This window comes from Punica granatum, chromosome 5, assembly GCF_007655135.1.
Source record: "Punica granatum isolate Tunisia-2019 chromosome 5, ASM765513v2, whole genome shotgun sequence".
NCBI classification, from domain to species: domain Eukaryota; kingdom Viridiplantae; phylum Streptophyta; class Magnoliopsida; order Myrtales; family Lythraceae; genus Punica; species Punica granatum.
In genome coordinates, this window is record NC_045131.1 from 6,296,756 (window position 1) to 6,321,249 (window position 24,494).

The 24,494-nt window shown below is 34.2% G+C and overlaps 2 protein-coding genes across 2 annotated transcripts; one reads left to right on the plus strand and one right to left on the minus strand.

Moving 5' to 3' along the window:
- Positions 1-201: 201 nt before the first annotated feature.
- LOC116207201 (phytosulfokines 3-like) lies at positions 202-1,143 on the minus strand. The gene is made up of 2 exons (XM_031540088.1): positions 893-1,143; positions 202-609 (listed from the first exon to the last, which is right to left on the minus strand). Exons 1-2 carry the CDS (start codon positions 995-997, stop codon positions 469-471), a joined length of 246 nt encoding a protein of 81 aa, XP_031395948.1. The 5' UTR covers positions 998-1,143; the 3' UTR covers positions 202-468.
- Positions 1,144-22,657: 21,514 nt separating this feature from the next.
- Positions 22,658-23,675, plus strand: LOC116206908 (basic leucine zipper 4-like). The gene has a single exon (XM_031539746.1). It carries the CDS (start codon positions 22,715-22,717, stop codon positions 23,351-23,353), a length of 639 nt encoding a protein of 212 aa, XP_031395606.1. The 5' UTR covers positions 22,658-22,714; the 3' UTR covers positions 23,354-23,675.
- Positions 23,676-24,494: the final 819 nt, after the last annotated feature.

Genomic DNA, 24,494 nt, shown 5'->3' on the forward strand with positions numbered 1-24,494 from the left:
AGAGATAAAATGTTGCACTTTCACCTGTTCCCTTTCATTTTTGCTCACAATTGAACTGAAAGAGAGGAGTCAGGAGTCAGGAGAGTTTTTCGGGATTGATGATGAAACACTTAACTCTTCCTAACAATCAGATATGTATATTGTATTGTATGTGTTTGATTTATTAGGTTGCCTTCTTACCACATGAGATAGCCTTTGCAATTCATATATAGGTCACCTATATTTTTATCATAATTTATACAAACTAAAAATAATAATAATTTAGCGATATGATGTACAAGGTTGTCCTCTCGTGCGGTCCTCGATCACACTCAAATTGAGACAAGTTTCCCTCGAGGAATTGACGATTCCGTAACCAAATTAATAGCGTAACAAGTTCAAACATTGCAAAATCAACTGTGTATAATTCGATATATGAATCCAGTTTCTTATTGATCACATACGAATATACTTCTAATAATTGTACGTTCAAGGATTGTTATGCTTCTGAGTATAGATGTAGTCGATGTGGGCATTGAGTGTCCTCCTCATCAAGCACTCCTCTTCTCCCACCCCATCACAACTCGCCGCTGCTTCCACTCCTTCCCCATATTTCTCTGCCACCATACCCTATAATTAAATCACCAAAAAAAAAAAGGACCACCAATTAATAATATTCATATAAATCAATAACTCATATTCAAATTAGATAAGGTATGTATTATTTTCATTTTTATCTTATTCAAGTTGATCGATCGTACGTCCTAATTAGACTAATCAGCTACATCAAAGGCTCATGGCTTTCGAGGACCAGCTGATTGATCAGTTACGTAGTTATGATGGAAACTCCGCGCCCACCGGCTTCCTCATGACGGGGGAAAAAAAATTGGAGGACGAGGTCTTAGGAAAGTACCTCATGATGGGTGATGGTAGGCTCAGGTCGGGCCGCGGCGAAGGACAAAGCCGAGCAGAGGACAAGAGACATCAACAACAGAGCCCTAACCTTAGCCATCATCATCTTCTTCTTCCTCTTCCTCGAACTCTAACGTCAGACAATGAAAATGGGTTTTCTGAGAAATTCAGATAACTATGGTTGGCGAAGGAGGCAGTGATTAATCGGGGTGGTATTTATAGGCACGAGACATGGAAGGAGACAGACACAAAGGGAGAGGTGTGTAAACTCAAAGAAGGTAACTACTTTAATTTTTTAAAATTTATTTGCTTGCTGTGGTCGTATGGTCATAACAATTTCGAAAAGCAAATGCAACCGCAAAATTAAATAAAAAAGCTTAGCGTTATTTTTGGCTGACATTAGTCGTCACGTGTCTGCTATCGCGTAAATATCATACCATATGCACAGCGACTCAAATTATTGGGATGACAATTTGGTTTCAGTAAATTAAAAGGGATGCGGATGTGGATTTTAATTTGTTAGTCCTAAATTGTGAGATATTATTATGTACTATTTAGGAATATTTATGAATAAGATTTTATCTGGTCAAGGATAGGTTAGATTATATACCAAATTGCTTAGACGGCAATTTGGTATCTGATTAGAATTATATCTATTCGATATTTTATCTTGTCTTGTTTGTCTCCGATATTTGAGCTTTTAAATAGACTGGACATATATGCATTCATTTTTTTTATTTAATATATTTTTCCTGCACGAGAAAAAGAAATTCTTTTTGCGTGAAACACATCATTTGAGTTGTTTTTTTTATAGGTTCATAAAATTAATTAATAGAAACAAACAAAGAAGATAAAAACAGAATTATATCTATATATAAGGCTATGCTTATTTCCTCTCCTATTTGACAATTTAGCTCCTTTTAATTACCTCGCATCCAATTATTTAGCCTATCTACGGACTCTAATAAATATGGTTAATCACTCTATCAGCCTACTCTTTCCTTACTTATCTCAAGCACACATCTTACCGTTGATATTAAAAAAAAAAAAAACATTCCTCTCTTTTTATAACAGATGACTTCAATTCCTCAAATATTTGAAATTTGCTTCATACATGTCCCCTTTTTTTATGACAATTGAAACGTTGAAATAAATATTTCGATTAAGCCCAAACTTTATAGGACTTTACAATTATATCAAAATAGAATTCATCCAAAAAAAATCAAAATTAGAGAAAGAAACTAGATAATTTACCTTCTTTTTTTTCCCCAAAAATGCTTATCACAAAACAATATATTGACAGCAATTAAAATATGTATTAGGGGCAAATTACTAAGTTTTGATCAATCACTGATTTCCTCGACTCCTCCCATTATTTTCTCTCCTTTTCTTCCTCTCTCTCTCTCGTCTCTCTTCGCTCCAACATCCCTCATGCACTCTGGTGTCCTTTCCATCTCACAATTTTTTTTTAAGATTTTCATTGATTTTATTAATAAATAAATTTTATTTTTAATTATCTCCATGAAAAAACTATATACGTATTCACAAATAATGAAAAATATTAAACATTTTTATTAGATTCTGAAAGGACATGACAGGCCGCTTGTAATGCGGTTGTGATTCTAGATTACTTTTTTTTAGCAGAGTTCGTTCTTGAGTTAGATCCAAGAAGTTTTGAGGCTAATTCTCCTTAGTGGAATTGCCCAAATTTTGAGGATGATCCCTTTTTTTTTAGGATTATTAAAACATGGGCCATAAGAGACTTTGGTTATAAAAATCGAATTGATGACTCTTTGTTTTGGATTGAAGGGACGCGCTACTATCCTGAATCCTCTTCTCTTGAGAATGACCATTGAAACGTAAGAAGCTTGTTTGATGAAACCAGAAAAATGACTTTTTTATTATTATTTTCGGTGAATAACGGGGCCGAGGTCCATGAAAAATGAAAAACATAAGAAATACAAAGATGGGATAAGGAAACCCCTAAAATATTGCTAAATAATAGAATTTAGTCCATTTGGTAACTGTAGAGAGCTCCGCACCAATCAGTCGGCACAAAATCCCTCTTGTTATGTATGATTCACCTTGACCAACCAAGTTAGCCAGATTGAGTAATCCCTTTACCGCACCCACCAAAGGTGAAATATGCGGAGCGTTTCGACCATGACTAGTTATGAAGCGGTAGACAAGCTCAGAATTCACTTCAAGAATGACCTTACGGCATCCGAGCTCCCAAGCAAGCTCTTCCCAGGCAAGCCCTAGTTCGCGATTTCATTATTTTCTATTTTATCTCCTAATAGATTTATAATATTCTCGTAAAAAAAATACAGAAGAAAGATAAAAGAAAATGGAAGCAAATATTCCCCTTACACCTTTGGTTCCATTAAGAAGAAATATCACAAGATCAAATGCAAAATTTTACACCTGACAGTAAAGAGTAGACCGTCGACTTCACTAGGAAAGGATCTATGTTGCGCATTATTGGCACATTCCAATCTTTCTTTCAATTCACGAATGGATAACTCTCGTACCTTATTCTACAATCTTGAAACTGAATTTGACCTCCTCTTTTATAAGCACAAAAATCCATTACTTTCGAAAATGCAACACCCATGCATGTGGCGCAGTCCGAATTTGATATCGACCCGCTGCAGGCTCCATGTGCATAGGCGTGCGAGTCAGGCCAAGGAGACGAGCTGTAATAGTCGTATCCGTGGGTTGCCGTTTGAGATGCTACATTTGTGAGGACGTAAGTCATGCTCTTTTTGAAAGGATCCTGTGGATCGTATACATCCTGGCTGCACGCTTGGTACACCATGTTCATATTTGGGTCCGCGATCACGACATTCAGTACGAAGAAGAGCCCAATTAAGATGGGCATGACATATCGAAAACTGGCAGCCATGATTTCGGGTTTTCCCACGGGTTTTCTCTGGTATGATACGTTTGTAGTACTGCAAATTATTTGGTTATTTATGATGAGGTTTTTCCTCATTGGTTTTGCCGCATAATCACGGGGCCCTAATTGTATATTACTTGTCCAAGCTTGCGTTAATCTTCTTATTCACCTTATTTTACTTTTTTCCGGTAATTTCTAAAAACTTATATTTGTCTTTTCTTTAACTTTGCACTAGGAATGATTATTCCTTGCCGGTCAATTTTTTTGTTTGTTTCCTTTTATTTGTAACAACTATGAAGATTCTACTAATTTTTTCTTTTGGGTAAGAAGAAGATTCTACTAATTAATTGAACTCAAAAATTATATCATTGTGGTTCGTTCAGAAAAATTTATACAATTTTCTATATATATATATATATATAATAACAACATAATTAATATTTAATGACATTTATTAAACATATTGTTGGCACCAAAATAAAAATCACTCATCCATCTGTAAATTTTTGGTAATATTATCTTTTTAATATGTCAATTATTCAAATGTTACAAGATCTAGATTTATTTTTAAAATCATAATCTTGAAAAAAAAGAGACATATTATAATATATACTAATGTACATCTTCATTACGTTAATTCTTGTTATTATTTACAAATATTATTGTTTTATGTAGTTCAGGACATGCCTTTTTAAATGTATTAACCGGTAAGCTCGTGAGTAGAAATATATTTTTGTCTTTTACCCTGAGAATTTATGTGGTACGAAAAATTGATTTTTTTTTTATGATCTATTCTTTCTCGTACGAAAAAGAGAAGTATCCATTTGTAAATGAAAAAGGTGTAAGCGGATAACTGTTTAATTAAGAAATAAATTTTAATTATTGGTTATTTAAGAAAACAGGCAGCTCTTGGAAAGAATAACGTGCATTGAAGTTGATTTGCATCAATTTAGTTTTTACATTCTGCTCAAGTACTCACGTAATATCTTATTAAAAAATTTCAAAGTGCATATAAATAGCACGGGTACGAATTATATAATATATACATATACATAAATATCTCCCAATGCACGATATATTTTTTAAGCATGTCTTTACAAAGATACAGCAAGCTCAAGTGATTGGTCCGATTGACATACATATATATTACATAATGTGCTTGAAACTCGATGATCATCAATCCAGAAGGTGTTGAGCATATAATGGTCCACTGATTTTGTTTTGCATGTAAGCTATGGCAAAAAAGCCGGCTTCTTTTAAAATTTGGAATTGAAAGTAGGTTCAACAAATATATATTATTTTGATAGATATTGATTGATTTAGGTGGTTCGATGTTTATTACCTTTAAATAAGACTTCATATTTGAATGGAGAAAATTTAAAGTTAGAAGAGATTTACCTCTTAATGAGTTGACATGGATTAATTAGGGCATTTGAATTTCAGGATATCAAGCCATGCATGTCAAATATAAATAAATATATATATATATATATTATTTCTTATTTCTACAATGATCCAAGTCAAACTAAGAAAAGAATGTCGGGCCTCTCTGGCACGAATATATTACCCAAAATTAAAATTTTTAAAAAATATTAGTAAGAAAAGAATGATTCTCGTGGAGTCTGTCCTTATCGAGACATTCCAATTTCCACCTAATTAACGAGGTCGTAGAAGTCCGTTTGGTTCAGATTCATCAATATCCTTTTGTTTGACTCATCATTACTTTTGGCTAAAAAAGAATCAATGTAAGTTTTTGGTCTTATTATTGGATTTTCCTATTATATCATATAAGATCTCATTAACTGTAGTTAATAGATTGAAATTATCTGCCGCTGCATAAGAAAAAAATTAACCATCTTGAAAATACGAAATTATAGTATAACATGTGAACTTCTCCGAATTCTTAAAGGAAACATTCATTGTGTCTGTAGATTGTTGAATCAATTTTCATTGTGAAATTTTCTCATGGAAAGTTGACCCCCGACATACATATAGACAAGAAAAAATTTCTTGGAGGAGATGGATAATTTAGAAGGAGATAGAATATTCACATTTCAGACTATGTTATATTCTTTATACTAAATACTTACTTAACCAATGTCCCTAGGGGACCGATTACCTAAATCTTTCATGTGTTAATCATACAAAAAGGATCAGAGAGGGATGAATCTAAGATGTTTTCCGCTTGTTATGATTATTAATCGAGAAAAAGATAATACGAATTAATATTACTAATCACACATTGTGAGAACAAATAATGGTATTATTCTCCTAAACAAGACATTCATAGGAAACGAACTTTACTCTTTTTTTTTGGTGTAAATACGGGATTAGGCCCAAATGCTTTAATAGAAAATTCACGAATACATAATCGAGGCATGGTGGCTCCTACAATATCACCAAATATGATAAAGTCGAGTCCATTCGGGCAGTGAAAGCCAAATAGAATAATCTAAAGTGATCTTTTTCTTAGAAAGCCAAATAAATTCGATGCTTTCGATTATTGGTCTGTATTATTACCAGCCAATAACATTCCTCCTCTTCCTCTTAATTTTTCTTAAATGGTCCCAACAACTTGTTAGTTCAGTGAAGTTTTCTATATTTTCTCTCTCCTTTTTTTTTCCTTAAATTATTTTTGGATTTTCTGTTTTTCATTACGAATTTAATCGACGGCCACTTTCTAGAATACCTTAGAAAAGCTTCAATAAATCCTCCAACGTAATTCACCGAAAAAAGAAAAACTGACCTCCACCATTAGAGGTGTAGTCGTCATCGTCATACATATTAATGAGAATATATTTACGGACCAGTAGACTTTTATCGAGGGACGATTAATCAGTGGCAAAATGACCGTTCCAAACGAAGAAGAATTTCCAACAGAAATCATTAATTATTACAATAAATATAGTTGTAGTGAGACCCAGAGCTAATCATGCACCGAGCCTAGCTAGCTAACGAGCATATATTAATTTGACAATGTGGGAAGGAACAAGAAAAATATCTTGGTGAATACGATATATTCCATCTCATCAATCGGAAACCTTCCGGTTTAAAATCCTTTTGTACTATGTGTCTCGTCACTCCTGAACGGGCTAGTTAGAGCGACTTTGTCCTATGCTTGATTAACACGTTTACTGTCCTCCCCCCCCAATCCAATGGTATTTAACATCCAGAAAACTGCCAAATAAAATGCATCCCAAGCGGAAATATCACAAGTACCGCATCATCGCGGACCATCACAAGGAAAACTATAACCGAAATCTTTTTTATCTGGCATTAATTTGGAACCACGTCCACTTTATCCGATTGAAGATCCAAAGCTTTTGTCGCGTCGCGTGGACGCGTTCTTTACGGAGCTCCCCACGTTCTTTATCCATAGGAGATAAGCTTGGAATCGCCTAGTCGTACTCTCCCTCCTAATTAATTCTTCAGCAATATTCTTTGATGATTTCTTGTGACCCGTAAGTCTCGTTTGTACATTTTTCAACACAAAGGAAAAAAAAGGAAAACACTTTCACCGAAAATAGAAAAATAAAGAAGATATCGCGGAATGCAAACTTGGAATTTGATTATATGTCTTACATCAGTGTGGAATCATCTGCCGTATCCCAAAAGATACATAAAAGAAGCAATATTTAGCTGGCTAGCTGGTGACATTACACAATGAAATCAAATTTTCACATCTTCGTAGCCCATACGCGGGATATACAGCTAGCTAGGAATGTGATACGCGGGAGATATATAGCTAGCTAGGAATTGTTCGCTTTTTTAGTGTGCATGGTAACCTAATATTCGGAAGACCAATGTGTCCAACTAATTAATGTACACTCTAATGATCTACATACAGCCCATCAATTTCACCCAAGGCAGTTCAGACTCCTAAAGAAGAAAACAATAGAAGAAAGAAAATGAAGTAATTAAAAGAAACCTTCTACATCAAGCAATGGGAATAGGATTCAACTCTTATAAATTCATCAAGTAAGAGACAAAAAGGTCTTTGTAGTTGTCTAGATCATATCATGGACCAAGACCAACTTAAAGCTTCACGCGACTATAACGAAATCACGCCAACTTGTACACACTAAGGTCATGGATCTTCTAGACTACCGACATCTAAAATAAGTACATCAATCGCTTATAAACCAAGTGGTATTTTGATTAAAGTATATGGGCAATTTTGAAACAAATAGTACTCATAGTCGAAAAACGAGTGGTGTCAAAACCTTTTGAATCATCAACGAGGAGTTAGATTCGTTGGTAAGCTGACAACAAGCAGTGGGCCAGATTCATGATTCGATTCTCTCGGGGATCGGCATCTGGGATTTAATGGCAGGCCCCAAGCGGTACAATACACCGTCCGGTGGACTAGTTGGTTACTACGGCACCAGACACCATCGACAGTAAAAAAAAACCTCTTGAATCATATGGACGAGGCAAAAGCATTTACTTTCTCTCAGTATAGGACACACTTTCGGTTGGTCGTATATATAATGAGAGGTTTCTTATCTTTTATCAGTAAACCAGTAGCGAGGTAAATTTGAATGGACAAAGTTGCAATGTACATCTTCTTCGATCCCAGTGCAAGACTCGGCGAAGATTGTGTTTGAATTTGATCCATGGAAACATAAAAATACTTTTTTTTGATCAATTTGCCCTCGTATGATAACTAATTAATTAGAATTTTCAAGGATCAGTGCTTTATAGTACCATCCTCTTTTATATGCTAATTTAGAGGTTTCAGATTCGATTATCATGAATTGGTTACTCGTGTTTTTTTATTAATTAAGTTTTCTATTTCCTTGTATTACATTTATGGACCTCTTTTGTATATAACGAATGAACTTTTCCGCATCTATTGCAAAGTACATACTGACTATGCATGATAGCGGTTCCTCAACAAGCTGAGTTGTTCTCTAATTTGATCATTGAGATTCTAATTACGAACTTCACGAATACCATTAATTAGTTAACCAACAATTTATGTATCCTCCCGCCTAAATCCAGCATCCCGATATCATAATTTAGCTCAATCATGCATCTGTTCATTCACATGAATTTGCCGGGGGTTCTCAACTTCCTGTCTCAATGATCAAACACATTTCTAACTCAAATAAACATGCCAGAGAATAAGGGCTACAAATCCAAATTTGGGCTTGTCATTTCGCTCGAGAAATTAATATATATGGCCAATTATTTGATTGGTACTTCAAAGTAACTGTTCGCACTCATTGAATCCATAATTATTTGGAGAGATTCTTTGACGGATTTGTAGGGTACAATAGTTTGAACGGCCAGAAGTTACATTTCTATTTTTCCTCTCAGCATCATACGGAAAACAAAATGACAAAACAAGTCGGACATTAGAGAACGATATGTTCATCTTCATGGGCTCCATTCCATAATTCGATGGGGGACAAAAGTGGCAAAAACTTTTGTAATTTGTCATCTCCACAGTTCCAATTAATAATGAGGGAAATCGGTAAAGGCAAAATAATTGACCGACCTAATGTGAACCCCATAGCCCGCCTGTCAAAGTACATATCAATTTGGTCCATCGATCAATCCTTTCATCATCAATAATTTAGGATCTATCTAGCATCATATTGAATTACCGTAACACATTTGGTACTTTCAGTTTAAGCATTTATTACTTCAATTCAAGTGTTTAGTACTTTTAGTAATCATGATTAGTACATGTATTTTTTTACTTCTACTTCTAATTTAAGTTTTTAGTACCATGGTTGAATTGTTTAGTATTTTGTATAATTTATTATGAATAACAAAAGTACTAAATATTTAAACTGAAATACTTATAGTGTATTTGATTTTAAAGTTAAGTAGAGTTGAATTTTAATTTTAATTTTAATTGAGTTGTAATGATTGTGTTGTTGAATTATGAGAAAAAAGTATTGAATAATTGAGAGAATTTAGTATTAAAAATTGAATTGAATGGTTAAATTTTTTTTAAGAAAAATAAAAAAGTAATAATTGTGTTGTTAACTTTTATTGTGTAGTGAGTAGAGTTAAAGTTAGAGTTAAAATTTTAAAAACCGACTCTAAGACCAAATGGGTCATTAATATTTGCACTAAAGTATCACGCATGTCATCCTAACTTTATATCATATTAGAATTTTTCCAATAATTTAATGAAAAAGAGGAAAAAAAAAGTTCTTTCTTCCTACAGTTTAGTTTAGTTATTGATTATGACATTGACGTAATTTTATCATGACAAAAAAATAAAAAAATAGTAGCCATATATATGCAGTCATATTAGAGATCTCTCCTAGCTGGGTTGATGCGGCTAGAAGGAGATGAAGGCCCGGGGAACTTGTGTACAAAACACACCGACATATGTATATATATGTGTGTGTGTGTATATATATATATATATATATATTTCACCTCCTTCGTAATTATTCGTGAGTTCAGAGTAATATGAATGGTTGAAACAGGTCCGTCTAGAACCGAGACGACCGACATGGATAATATAGCCATAGAATTGATCATGCCCATGCATGCACTAACTATAGTTCGTGCCTTTTGGCGAGAATTTAAGGCCATACAGGGGGAGATATGTGTACAGAACATGTACAAACATATAATCCCCATCATCGTCTAATACGTTAGTTTGGAGTAATATAATGTATTCTACCACAAGTACCGATGATGACCATCTCGAAATAAGATTGAATGTAAATATGTAATGACATCTTATCAGTATAAAACTGGGCGAAACTGTATGGTATATCTTCAATTGTCGGGGTGCATTTGATGGAGGCGAGCAAAAAAATTTTACTGGAAATGAAATTTTAGTTGATTTTGATCAATGGGCACGACCATCCCACTTGTAATATAGTTGATCATTAGTGTCGTTTATAAGAAGTGGATAATGAGACATCTATATATATATATATATATATATGTTGTAGTCTCATAGTTGTTTTTTCTTTTTTCTTCGGAGGATAATTCTATTCTTATAGATTTTTGCACGTTTCATGTCGTACAAAATCTCATGCATTAATTAGAACAATAAAATAAAAATCTTGATAGCTAATAAATGGATACGAATAATCTCATAATGAGTATCGAATCTGAAATCTCTTGAATTATCAAGCGAAATGATACGTCATTTTGTTACACACCAGCACCCTCTTTTATTGGAATTGTCTTTATTTTCCGTAGAAATTATGCTTCAGGGAATAATATATTTTTTCAATGTGACAGAATGGAATCTACATGATGAGGCCTTAACCTAGTTATGTATAAAAGTTTCATGTAACGAAGAATAGAATCATCCAAAACCGGGAAGAAAATCATATGTAATTGCTAATTGAATTTAAATTAGCTGCCATAAGTAATAATTTCAAAAATAGAAGATCGTCCTAAGTTTCTGTTTTTTTGGGTAGAAGAAGATCGTCCTAATTTATTAATCCCATAATGATTTACAATGAACATGCATGAATCCATTTCCATTTTAAGAAAAAGTCATTTTTGCATTTAAGCCCCCAGCATTATATAGTGCATCAACAATCCATATGGACTAAACTGAACAAAACCTGCAAGAAGAAGGACCAAGAATCAAAACCATTATCCCCTTAATTCGTGGGCAAAAACTGATTAAGCAATCCTTAACCGAAATTTCCGATCCTTTGCTCCTTTAATTTATCCATACACGACCACCTTAATTAATTCCCTACCTGCGCTTACGGATATAAATCTATACCAAAACTTATCACCTTCTCCACAGTCGATCTCTCCCACCATTGGATAAAGCTAAGCAAAACAATAGGTTGCAAAGATGGGGAAGACTGCCGGTTTGTTCATCATGGTCCTCCTCATTTCTACGACATTGGCCATCGCTGCTCGGCCTGAACCTGCAATACCAGAAGCCAAGGTTTGCAATGATTACTCGGTTATATAATTTGTTTTTGCATGTGTGTGCATTGCTAGGGATGATTTCTCAGTGAAATTTTTCCATCCAAAATCATATTTGTTAATCGATATCTAAAGTATGGAGCACGATCGGCTGCTAATTGTCTACATCGAGCCATTGACGTCATTTTTTTTTCTTTTTTGATTTTTGATGAATATCAATATTTAATTGGCTTACTGTATGTTTTTCTCTGAATGATCATCGATTTGCTGAATAGGGTGTTGAGGCAGTGGAAACCGAGAGCTGCAAAGGAGTTGATGGAGAGGAATGCTTGACGAGGAAGACCCTCGATGCACATACCGACTACCTCTACAGTTGGCAGGATCAGACTCATCTATAATAATCGGTCCTTTCTGATTGTAAAATTTATGGCCAGAGCATCATATGAAGGGTAGCTTTAGCAATGCAAAATAATAAATGGCTTGCTCCTTTATTACTAAACTCTGGAAATGTGTGAAAATTAATTTGCCATTTCGTCGATGGTATATATACATATATGATATGATATGATCTAGACATTTGCATTTTAATTAATAATGATATGATACGCCCAGCTGCCATGTAATTGCATGTAAGATGATTCCAATACTCTCGACCAAGATCACAAATTTCAAACTATGAGATCCAAGGAAAACATGTATGATCACAGCAGACGTTCTTCTATATAGGAAACTGGGACTCTTTCTTGGCTTCATTAATCACCGAAAGAACAGTTCAGCCGAAGCAAGTCCTCAGAACAATTGTGCTTAATTCATAAAAGACAGCAGAAGAAGAAAATGGCATTAGGAAGCCCATTAAAAGCAAGTCAGACTCATAATTTGGGTCTGCAATATCTCATTCCGGCCAGAATTTTCAATGTTAAAATCAAGCCCATAAGCGACTATCTAACCTAATTAAATATCAATTTTGGTCCAAATCTCAGTGATATTGATGGCACTCAATGAATGCAAGATCTTGGCCCAAAAAGATAATATATGCAAGATGATGGTAATTTTTTTTTTTTTCGGTTTGCAGTATTGACCTAGAATTCAGAAGTCTAATAAACTGCTATTAATCCAAGTTTAAACCCCGTCGATGTAGATGGCGAATGACAGGAGTTGAACTCGCGCATGGTGGATTCACAATCCACTGCCTCGATCCACTTAACTACATCCGTCCCTTACTAAATTCACTAAGACTAAAGCTCTTACTATTGCATTTCTTTTCCCATAAATATTCTTCCATTTTGATTTCAAACTGCCCTTTGGGTCTAGTTCGCGATAAACTTTTCAAGTAGTATATTCATCATACTGCTCCATCTGGAGGACTAGTATGGTTAGCACGCTGGGTTGACCTATGTATAAATGAATTACCTAATTGTTCACCCAAAAATGAAATACCTAATTAAACAATTGTCTCTGTTCTGAATTATAAATTTCCAACCCTATCTGACCGTATATCTATCTCTTTCTTTCTTTTTCTTTAGACTGGGGATGTATACACGTGTATGTATATATATTGTAGCACTCCTTTATTGACATTGTCCTTCTTTAGGGTTTGAGATAGCTAGCTAGGTTGATTCATAAAGTATATTTCACATTTTATGCATTTTCCTTCTGCCAGAGACGTAGAGGTATGTAATACTATCATATCTTAATTCATTTGCTATGGTATATATGTTTTCTCGAAAGAACCAGATCAGTTTCCAAAGAAGAACATCGACTAAAAAAGGAAAAGCCAGCTCTAGCTAATTAATCTTCTTAGGTAATCAATTATTAATATATTGATGCAAATTGAATGATAATCCATCGGTCTAGAAACTGATAGGCCATTCGTGCAGTCAAAAGAGAAGCCTCACATGTTTTGTTTTGTTCGTCCCCTCTCCAATAATAATGTACAATAATGATATATATGATTATTATGAAAATTAAAGAAAATGAAACCGATTGATCGAGAGAGATTGGGATCGCAATGAGAAAAATTTAGAACAAAAATAAAGACAATAAGATCTTTTATCTTTGAGGGTCAAAAATATACATACAGCATAATTTAAAAATTAAAGTTGCCCTTTAATTACAAAAAAAAAAAAAAAAGCATGCATCCATGGCCGCTTAGGCTGAACTTGTGGACCAGAGACCACACAAGCTTTAGGTTGAAGGATGCATTAATATTCTTTTGTCCATTAAAGACTTAAAGTACTCAGCCTCTATATTCAATGGATAAATAATTTTAATTCCCCATGTGATGGACTTATGCGTTATTAAAGTAAAAATAAAGTAGACAGATATTAATGGTATAGTTCCTTGCCCCCCATGCGAGGCTGTTGAGCCAAAGCAAAAGTAAACCCCTCTCGATATCTCTAGCTAGATTTTCAACTTTCCCTGTGGCTCTCTTTTTTCTGCTATACGATCCCCCGATATATAGCTACGATATGACACAGATTCAATCCGTAGCTTTCAGTATTTTCTTTATAATCTGTCCTACATATGTATAGTAATGCATCCGCGTCCTATCTATTAGTACTTGACAAACACTGGGTACATGATGAGAAATCCGTATTTCTCGACCCATTGTGCAGGCTCTTCTAATTGGCTGCATATATTTCAATTTCTATCAAGATCATCTCTGCATGAATATATATATATATATATATATATATAAGCAATATAATTCACGGGTTGTATTATAAGCAATATAATTCTCCTTCCTAATAAGAGCGATTTACGAGATCCGAACATTGTGTTCTCCTCCTTATAAGGGTTAAAACTCTTACTAGTCAATCAATAATTTGTTGGTCGATTCTATACACATGTGGTGGCCGGGTGCTTGATACCTTATCGATACTTTTAGATGCCTGTACAGTGGGGAAGCAGAGTGACGTTTCATGATGGATCTTGGGGGGGTATCCTTTGCAGTGATCGATCTGATGAGGTTGCTACTTTACACAATGACCCTTGTCATATTAAGAATGGTGATGAGATCTATATGAAAAAGCTATGTATACATACCCTGCAGAGATATGTAGTCACATGGATTTTATAAGTTCCTAGCAGGGAGTCGAAAGCATCGCCTTTCGCAGCTTTGCTGCTAAGAAATCTCAAGAAAGAATATTCATCGAAATATAATATTCATTATATATATATATAAAGAATTTGAGACTCGTCATCATCGGAGCAATTCATTGATTATCTTAGGAGTTCACCTGGTTATTCGGTTATCGCAACCTGAATCCCATTTTTCCTGTCTACTATGCATGGTCACGAGGCCAAGCTCTCGTCCTCGTCTAGGCCATTCGATACTGTTCAAAAATTTTGGCATCTGACTAAGACATCAACTATAGTACACATGAGGAGTTATCAAATTAGGTTCAAATTGTCCTTATTAATTGTCAGTTCATAAGCAGAAGTTCGGAATTTCGGATTAGCACATATGGAAATTGCATGTTCATTCGCTATTTTACCTTATAATTTTTCTTTTTCGGTAGGTTATTTATTTCACCTTACAATTTGTATCTTTGCAATTCATCAAAAGAATTATCAGAGGCCCAACAGAGTACACACACACACAAAAGATTATGAAAATTGATCCTCCATAATTACGAAACCTGTATTTAATTAATCTAATGGAAACAAAATTTAGGGCGAGAATTGAAAGTGCAACCTCTTGATTGACAGGCGTGCGTGCACTTTTGTGCTACCCCTTCTATTTTAGGAATGGAATTTAGTACAATGGCACAAGACGTTAACTAGGAATTCAGAGGTTTTGAGTTTGATATTCACCAATGGAAGTTATCTGCTCATTTGTTTCATTTTATTTTCTATCATTGTATTATACTCATAGACCTCTCTTATAATCGGAAAAAAAAAGCAGTTAACCATATATATGTGAATTAATTAACATATGAAGAAATAGCATATTATAGATTACATTTGTGTATATTACAAATTAGAAAATGGACTCAGTTTCCAGTCACATGAAACGTTACGTGGAGCCAATCAACAATGCCTGTTTTCTATATTAATAAACAGTAATCATAGTTCTGTTTTCTTAAAAGTCATTCTTTGCATGTCAGATCGGGGAAAACAAGTGTCATTTTCATCGAATAATTTAACTTGTTAACTTGGTTATATTGATAGTGATTTTTTCAATGTACACCGTGATATTTGGAAGTCCTATGAGTTCTAACTACTTCAATTCAAACCAAGTCAGATCACTAAGAGGTAAAATTCTAATCGTGAATTTTCTTTCTTCACAAAGACTGGAAGCCAAGATCATACTTAGGAAATAAGTGTCGAATCGTTTGAATCAATCCGTGATAGTATATAGATAGTGATAGCTTATCAAACTGGCAAATTTAATGCTAATTTATCCAATAATATATTTGACTTAATTTCTAGAATCATTTGGAGTTTTTTTCTTTTGGTAAAATTTAAAATATAATATTTATTATTTTTCTTTTGGGTGAATTTATTTTAGTTTATATAAACCCCAAGAGTCAGGTGAAATAAATAATATTATATAATTAACTAGTCATGGATCCCGCAACATAAAACGTGATTTTTATTTCTATTTTTATTATAGAATTATGTGTTATAAATGGAAAAACGAAAAATAGACCAATCCAATAAATACCTTATGTTTTAAAAAAATAAAAAGTTAATTTTCTAGAGAAGCTCAAAACCCGAGAAATAAACGATTCATCCAATAAATTTATAAATATCTTTTAAAGATTTTGAAAATAAAATTTTAAAAATTCTTTTTCTAAAGAAAGCTAAAAAATCAAAAGAATAATGAATTGTCTCATAAATCTATATCTATATATAAATTAAAAAATTAAAAATATTTGTTGTTTTAAAAATATTCAAAAGATCGAAAAATTCCTTTCAACATTACACGGGTTGAAAAACTTAAGAGTTTCATATCGACAACCAAATATGGTACTAGTAGATAGTTCCATAAATGTATGATATCATACTGAAGATTACCAAAAAATGAAAGGAAAAAAAGAACTCATCAAAAGGCATATCTAGCCAAACCTTTAAAAAAATAACAAACCTTGGATAATACAATGGTAACCTTGAAGCTGAGATGATCGAATAATATAAACTATATATAATAAAAATATAGATTAGATTATTTTAAGATATTTAAGTCACCATAGTCAATCTGAAAAAAAAAGACTGTGAGTTAAAAAAAACCAAAATTTTAAGAACAATGATTCTTCTCGGAAGTTAGATATCTTATAAAGTTCTTCAACATTGTAAAGATGAAGATAAATTTCATTAATCAAATCCCTAATTAGTAACCCAAAAAAAATCCGTTTGATTACTGAATCCACCTGAAAAGAATGATGCAACGAATTCTCATGTCCTCGACTGCTTGCTCGTTCCTTAGTTGAAAAGAGTTTCATAAATCCATAGGAATAAAAGAAAAAAGAAATTCAAAGTACAACATCTGATTGTATAAATTTAATTGCATACGGCAAAGAATTTGAAGTGAAACAATAACAGATGAATAACTCACTTGTAACGGTAACTGCACTTTTTTAGAGCACACATGTGGCAATGGTGTTCTTTAAAAACTGAATAAGTATTGTTTATTTATGTGGGTAATATTCTTATTTATAACATATCATACAAAATCTAAAAAGTATATTTTGATTTTTGTATATATTCTTATTCACATATATTGGGCAGTTGTTGGAGGTTTCCTTTTTTCTTCGGGTTCTTCCCGCTTCTTCCCGTGATTATCCATAGGCTTGGTCCTATTTATGTACACATATCCTCATCAATGAAGTTAACGAATTATTCCACAAAATCTAATTATTTGTTTTAAAGATCGAGAAAATAATGATTGGTTCCATAAAATTCATATTTATATATTTATATATTTAAAAAATACTTCTATTTAAAAAACTCAAAAAATTGAGAGAATTTTATTAAAAAACGAAACGTTCTGAGGTCATCCGACTGGGCTCATATCGTATCTTGCTTATATATATGGGCAAAAAGGAATAGCAAAGCAAAATGAAATGAAAATATTCCTCAATATTCCTCATGAATCAAATGATATGAATGTATTGCTCCGAACCAATATTGAATGCTTTCAGCTGTCGGCTTCTTTATCCCATTCTTTGTCGCCCGAGGAAAATGGTCACTGTCTAGCCTTTCAAACATGTTCCTTTCTTCCTCCAATGATGATTCCGACCTACCCTTTGCCTATAGGAGATTCCCCGGCCTCCTCCAAGTATCCATATTTCTCCCCCATATATAGCTAGCTAGTGTATTAGCGTTACGATTAGACAATTAGATGTAAGTACAATGATTATACAATCATCCAATGAGAAAGTTGAGGAAGTATTATGTTCGAACCCTTCTACCGTTACCATCACATCTAGTCGATCGTGGCTCGCACTGCGTAGTACCATACTATGACGTGCCACACAATTTTTTTGCTATAGAATTTTCTTAACTTTCTCCACTGGCCTCATGACTTCAAGACTACAGTTCTACTATCTGGTCCGTAGCTCGGTATATGTCTATTTCTGTATATGTATCGGTGCGTGTACTGCGAATATTCGATTGCCTTGATTCTCAATTATTTTCGGGGTTCTAGCTAGTTGCTTAATTCGATTTGGTTGCTTTCTTCTCCAAGATGCATGCATAAAACAATTGGATTTTTTTTTCTGCTTATATTAGTCGGCATTCTGTTTATTCCCTTTCGACTTTTTTCTTTTAAAGCTCTTTCACGCAATAAACATGTGCCTATTAATTAAATTAATCAATCTCGCTTAGCTAATAAGGGTGGGGAAAATAGAAAAACTAATCCTTTCGCCCAAAAGAAGCTTATATAGATTAATTTCGTTAGATTCATGCAGATTTTCGATTTTTAAAGCAGAAAATTTGCCTGAAAAAAGAAACTTTTCAAAGTGACATGTACATTTTATTTTTAATGTTCGAAGAGTGATGAAATTCAAAATTAACAAATGATCGAACACAATTAGAGATAGAAGATATACATATACATGCACGCACTAATGGAAAATACATCATATAATAAATAGTGCGCACGAGGCCTGACTCTTTATAATTAGTCGCTCCTTTCCAGTGTTATCAGAACCGGACCGGATGATGAACCGGAAGGGGTACGGGGTCATGGGTTTATGGGTCCAACCGGGGGTTCGATGGGTCGGACCGCTCGTTTATTTAAAATAAAATAAATATTCATATTATTAAAAAAATTATGATAATTAAGATAAAAGTATGATGATTTTAAAGAAATATAACAATAGTACAAGAAAGTATCTATATTTAATATTTCTTACTTCAAAATAAATATTTTATTTTAATAAGTACTTAAAAGTAGAGTTAAAAGAACAAAAAAGTGGTGGTGGCTTGGTTGGTAGTATGCTAATATGAAAAGCAAGAGGTCATGAGTTCAAAACCAACCAATTTTTACATTAAATAGGAAACCCATAAAAACCCATAGAACCGGCCGGTTTAATGAAATTTTGCTTAAAACCGGCCGGTTCAATGGGTCCGGCGGTTCAAAGCTGCCATTTCGGTTTTTAGGCGAACCGGACCGGACTTGGTGCCGGTTCCCGGTCCGACCGGTCGAATCGGCCGGTCCGGTCCGGTTCTGATAACAATGCTCCTTTCTTTTTCTTTCTTTTTTTTTAATAAGTAGTCGATCCATTTTCATATTCTCTTCAAAAACATAATCACTTAATAAGAAGGTATCAGTTCACCGAAAAAAGAAAGAAGATATCCGATAAAAACGTACAACTTATCCCGCCAAAATTCTCTAACGCACAACAAACGTACTATAAACTGTTTTTATATTAAATTTAGTTTGAATTCATTACGTTTAATCAAATCCTATTTGTTCACCGAAAAAATAATCTTCTCTTTAGCGAGGAAAAAAATTAAATATATATATATATGAGTAATAATTGTAATCTTTAAAATGACGTGGGAAACAAGCTAAATTGGGCTTCATGTTACATGTCGACAAGCATCCATAAGTATAGGTAAACATGATAGTTTGAATTATCTTAGACAGATAAATTAAATGAAAGATCGATGATGTACTTAATTAGAGGGTCCACCGATAAGGCATTATATATATATATATATATATATATATATATGTTTTCTGGTTTACTTTAGTGCATATTATGAAAGTTTGTCCAAAATTTCTTGGCTTAGAAAAAGGGTAATGCTTAAAGAGAGTAGAGAAAGAGATAGAGAGGGGAGATGGTGACTTTGCGATTTTGTATTATATTTCAACACCGTCGGTGCTCAATTATGTTTGGGAAAACGATGTTTTAACTTAAGGACAAAAGCTTATAAATCCTCTTTAGCTGAGCTTTGATATGACCTCAAGCAAACATTGATTGATTACCATTTGAGTCGGCTCCATCTGGTCTTCTCTTATTTGATGATTAACTATGTTGGACCGACCCAAATATACGTAGCAGCACCTACTAAAATATTGGTGATTAACTGAAAAAGAATAATTTATATAAAGCATATCGTATTTAATAAGATTAATTTTATAAAGCAAATATTTGTGATTGTCTTTAAATCTCACTCTACATGAGTAATTGGTATATTTTAGTATACTATTAATTGGGTGGGTACGATGGCGAATGATGCAATAGCACAAGCCATTTTAAAGTTGGATAATCACAGCCAATGCACTGATACTTGCGGGTAATATAATGGTTAACGGACGAACTTAGAGGAAATAAAGATAAGCAACAACAAAAGTTATTGTGTAAAATTTACATATATTCATTGCCAGATAACTATTTTTCTTACATGACGTCGGATGAAAGAATTAATTACCATGTCATAGCATTATCGCAAGAGTCTTTTCATTATAATAGAAGTTCTTATAAAAATATATTGAAATGTTAAAGACATGCAAATTTCACTGAATCATCCTTCTTTTTTTTTCATTTTTTAGGGACAATTACAAAAACTCTATTGTGATTTGAATTTGGGATAAATTGGACCCTGTGATTTTTTAAGGGATAACTAACAACATGTAGTTTATTTCGTGAGACATAAGAAACTCTACAGTTAGTTTTTTTTGGTCACTTTTTGTTCTCAAACTTTTTTTTGCCATTATTTTCCTCAAACTTTCAACTTTTTTTTGTCAACTTTTGGTCCACCAAGGTCTTCTCATGACCTTGGTGGTGGGATCGGGGTCACCCCCACCGTTGAGGTCGACTGCACCCACAGAAGATGCCGGTTGCCATGGAAGTGGGATTGGGATCGCAGATTGGTGGCATGCGCCCTCGAATCGATTAGGATTTCGAGTTTGAGATCTCGGTCGATTTGGAGGGTTGGGTCACCAATCGGAAATCCCGATCCCACTCTCAAGGTTTTCAGTGTCCTCTGTAGGTATTGATGACCTCGGTGGTGGGGTAGAGGTCGCCGACCGGCAATCCAAACCCCTTCCCCTTTTCTTTTTTTGAATTTTAGATACAAATTGCAAAAAGTTGAAAGTTTGAGGGTAATAATAACAAATGGAAAAGTTTGAGGACAAAAAATGACGAAAAAACTAAGGTGAGGTATCTCATGAAGTAAACTATAGGGTGTTAGTTGTCATCGAAAAATTACACGATTCAATTTGTCCTAAACTCAAACCATAAGAGAGCTTTTATACCTTCTTTTTATTTTATTTTATTTTATTTTAATTAGCATAAAGGGGCTTGTATATGTTACCTGTATCCAAGGATGGAGCCAAATGAGGTTGGGTGGGGGTAGGGTGCAATTACACCTCCTGAAATTTGAGCTTTTTTAATATTTACCCCCCAAAAAATGTAATTATTTAAGAATTTGCTCAACATAAGTATATGAATTAACACTTTGTCCTGCTGAGGCTGAAAGAAGAATTTATGCATTATTTATGTTAAGTCATAATTTTACCCCCGCTGAATGAAAATTTCGGCTTTGTCCCTACCTGTACGATGCACGATGCTTAAAAACACATCACTTAAATAATAGCAACTTGGTTTCAAAAAGAAAACAACTTGGAGATCAATACAAAAGGCACTACTGTTTAATTATTCGCATGCGAATTATTTGTTAGGATACGACGTCACCCTGCCTACTAAGGTATTCACTTTTAGACTTAGGGGAAGATTTTTGCTTTTCTTTTTTTGGGGAAAAATTCATTAAATATATTCCAATATTTCATCAGCCAGTAATCCATTAGAAACTCGTCGGCTTGGCTGTCTTGAGCCGAGCCGAACACGTGGCTCCACGTCAGACGCTTTGCAGCCCATTGGCTCCCCGCACGAGTGGGTTCTACTGTACCGACACGTGTCCATTTCCTTCGTGACTAAGCTAAAAATCAGTCTTGCTTGGGGACCCACAGTCCCCTCATATCAGCCCCCACAATGCCTTCCCAAAAGTAAAGTCGACACTCTAACCTTTAAATTTAACTACAAGATTTAAACTTAAATCTCATTTTCACATTTATTAAAAGTGTACTCTTTGAGCTTGATACTTGAGGGACACTAACTTCCGTAAATACGAAATTTGAACATTATGTAACGGGTGACGATAATGTCGTTGTTATTGTGACCCACCTTATTTTCAAAGGAAAGAAAAAGAAAGAAAGTTGACCTTACCAATTGTGGATTTTTTTTTCTATTTTGGTAAAAGTATGAATTGATTAAGGTAATTCAATAACTCCATTTTTTTTTTGTAGAATTCAATAACTCTTTTAACTAAGCAAGATTTCAAATTCAAATTTTATAAATGAAAATACTTCACGAGTGTGAGAACTTTACTCTTTATGAACCGATTCAATTAAAATTTGAATTAATCAGATTTCGATAGACTTTTTATATAATGTGATGCGCATAGAATAAAGTGGACCACTAACTCAAAAGCCATGTCTAATCTTTTGGACGAAAATGCCCTTGTGTTTAGTGAGATGCATGTACTTGGTGGCCCAGGAAGGCCATGCCATGCGTCCATAAATAGGAGCCCCCTATGCTGCAATTCTTCCCTGTTCTCTCCTTCCCTCTCCTACCCCTCTTAAAACAAGTTTCTGTAGCCATGATGTCCGTTTTCCCCGCCGGTATCCTGCCCGTACCGATGCCCGAAATCCCGCTTCCCTCGTTCGAAACCGACTTCATGCCATGGGGTTGCGCGGAGCCTGATCTCCTGGCAGCCCATTCTCCCAAACCGGTCATCTCGAGCCCCTCCGGCTCCGACGAATCGACTCAGAACCACCACAACTCGAGCTCCAATAACTCCGATGACCAGAAAACGGGGACAACATCCTCCATCATGGACGAGCGCAAGCGGAGACGGATGATATCGAATCGGGAGTCTGCCCGGAGGTCGCGCATGCGTAAACAAAAGCACCTGGAAAACCTAAGGAACCAAGTGAACCGGTTAAGAATCGAAAACAGGGAACTTACGAACAAACTGCGCTTCGTTCTCTATCACTGTCACAGGGTGCGGACCGATAATGACCGGCTCAGGTCCGAACACTTCGCGTTACTACAAAAGCTTGCGTCGTATAGCGAAATTATGCTCTTGCAGCAGCATCAGCAATTCGTTCCGGCCGCATGGCCATGCAATGCCCTAATTTCATCGGAAAAGATTCCGTCGTTAATCACATAATCTAAGATAAATAAGTATAAACTCGATCGTTAAATGGTGAAAGGTGCATGTATAATTTAAGAAGCACCATGCACTCTGTCTCTAGATCTGTAATTAAGAGGCTCCTAAGTTTGGAAGAGCATTTGGTAGGGGGTTTTTCGTGAATTTTGGAAAAGTATTTGGCTGTTTTGGTAAAAGCCAGAACCTTAATTATTATTATTATGTGTAAAAGAATTGTTTAGTGCTTTGCTTTTCATTAAAGAAAGCAGTTTCTTTTCGTTTTGCTTTGTCTTTATTTATTGCTCCAACCAGAAATAGTTAGTTCAAACTCCACTTTCACTTATCCCATTGTCTCGATTACATTTGGTACCAATACATCCATCGTCGTTGGATTTATCGAGTTATCCTAACTTTACTACATTATGCAAATCATGTCCTTCGGTAAATTGCATAATGATCTACATAATTTGATCATAGCTATATATCTCATCTCGTGAGATATAATCAGAACACGAATCGAGGCATATATACATATAAATAATCAAGCTCGATGTCATTACTTAGATTAGTTAGGGCAGAGATGGTGAAGTACTATAACCATTTTTGCATTAAGATTGCATGATACATGGGACACTCGTGTCCTTTCAATACCCTAGCAAGCCACATTAATCATTCTTCATCTTGACTTGGAGAAATGAAGTGCAAGAAAAGCTTTGCAGCCTCGATTAACGTTGATTAATCAATAAATACTTTTTATTGGAAGGTGATTATTTACATTTATTAACGGATAATGGGGGCCACCAGTTGTGATCAAAGACATAATCCAATTAACCCCAATTAACAAAAAAAAGGATGCTATCGTCACTCTAATATTTGTTTATAACTTTATATTATTATTACCATATATATAAATATATAAAATGAAGCTTTGATTAATCAATTCATCCACTTATGCACATTATTTTTGCTTTTCTTTTTTACTTTATATCATGTTTAAATATTTTAAAGGATAGATTTAGGTATACAAACAAGGAACAACGGGTATTCCTCGGGCTTGGGCTATTCCACCCCCACCTTTGGCTAATCCACTCCAATTGTTGCTCATCTTATAAAAATGTCCCGATAATATATATTACACTCTAATTGATATAGGTAAAACCCT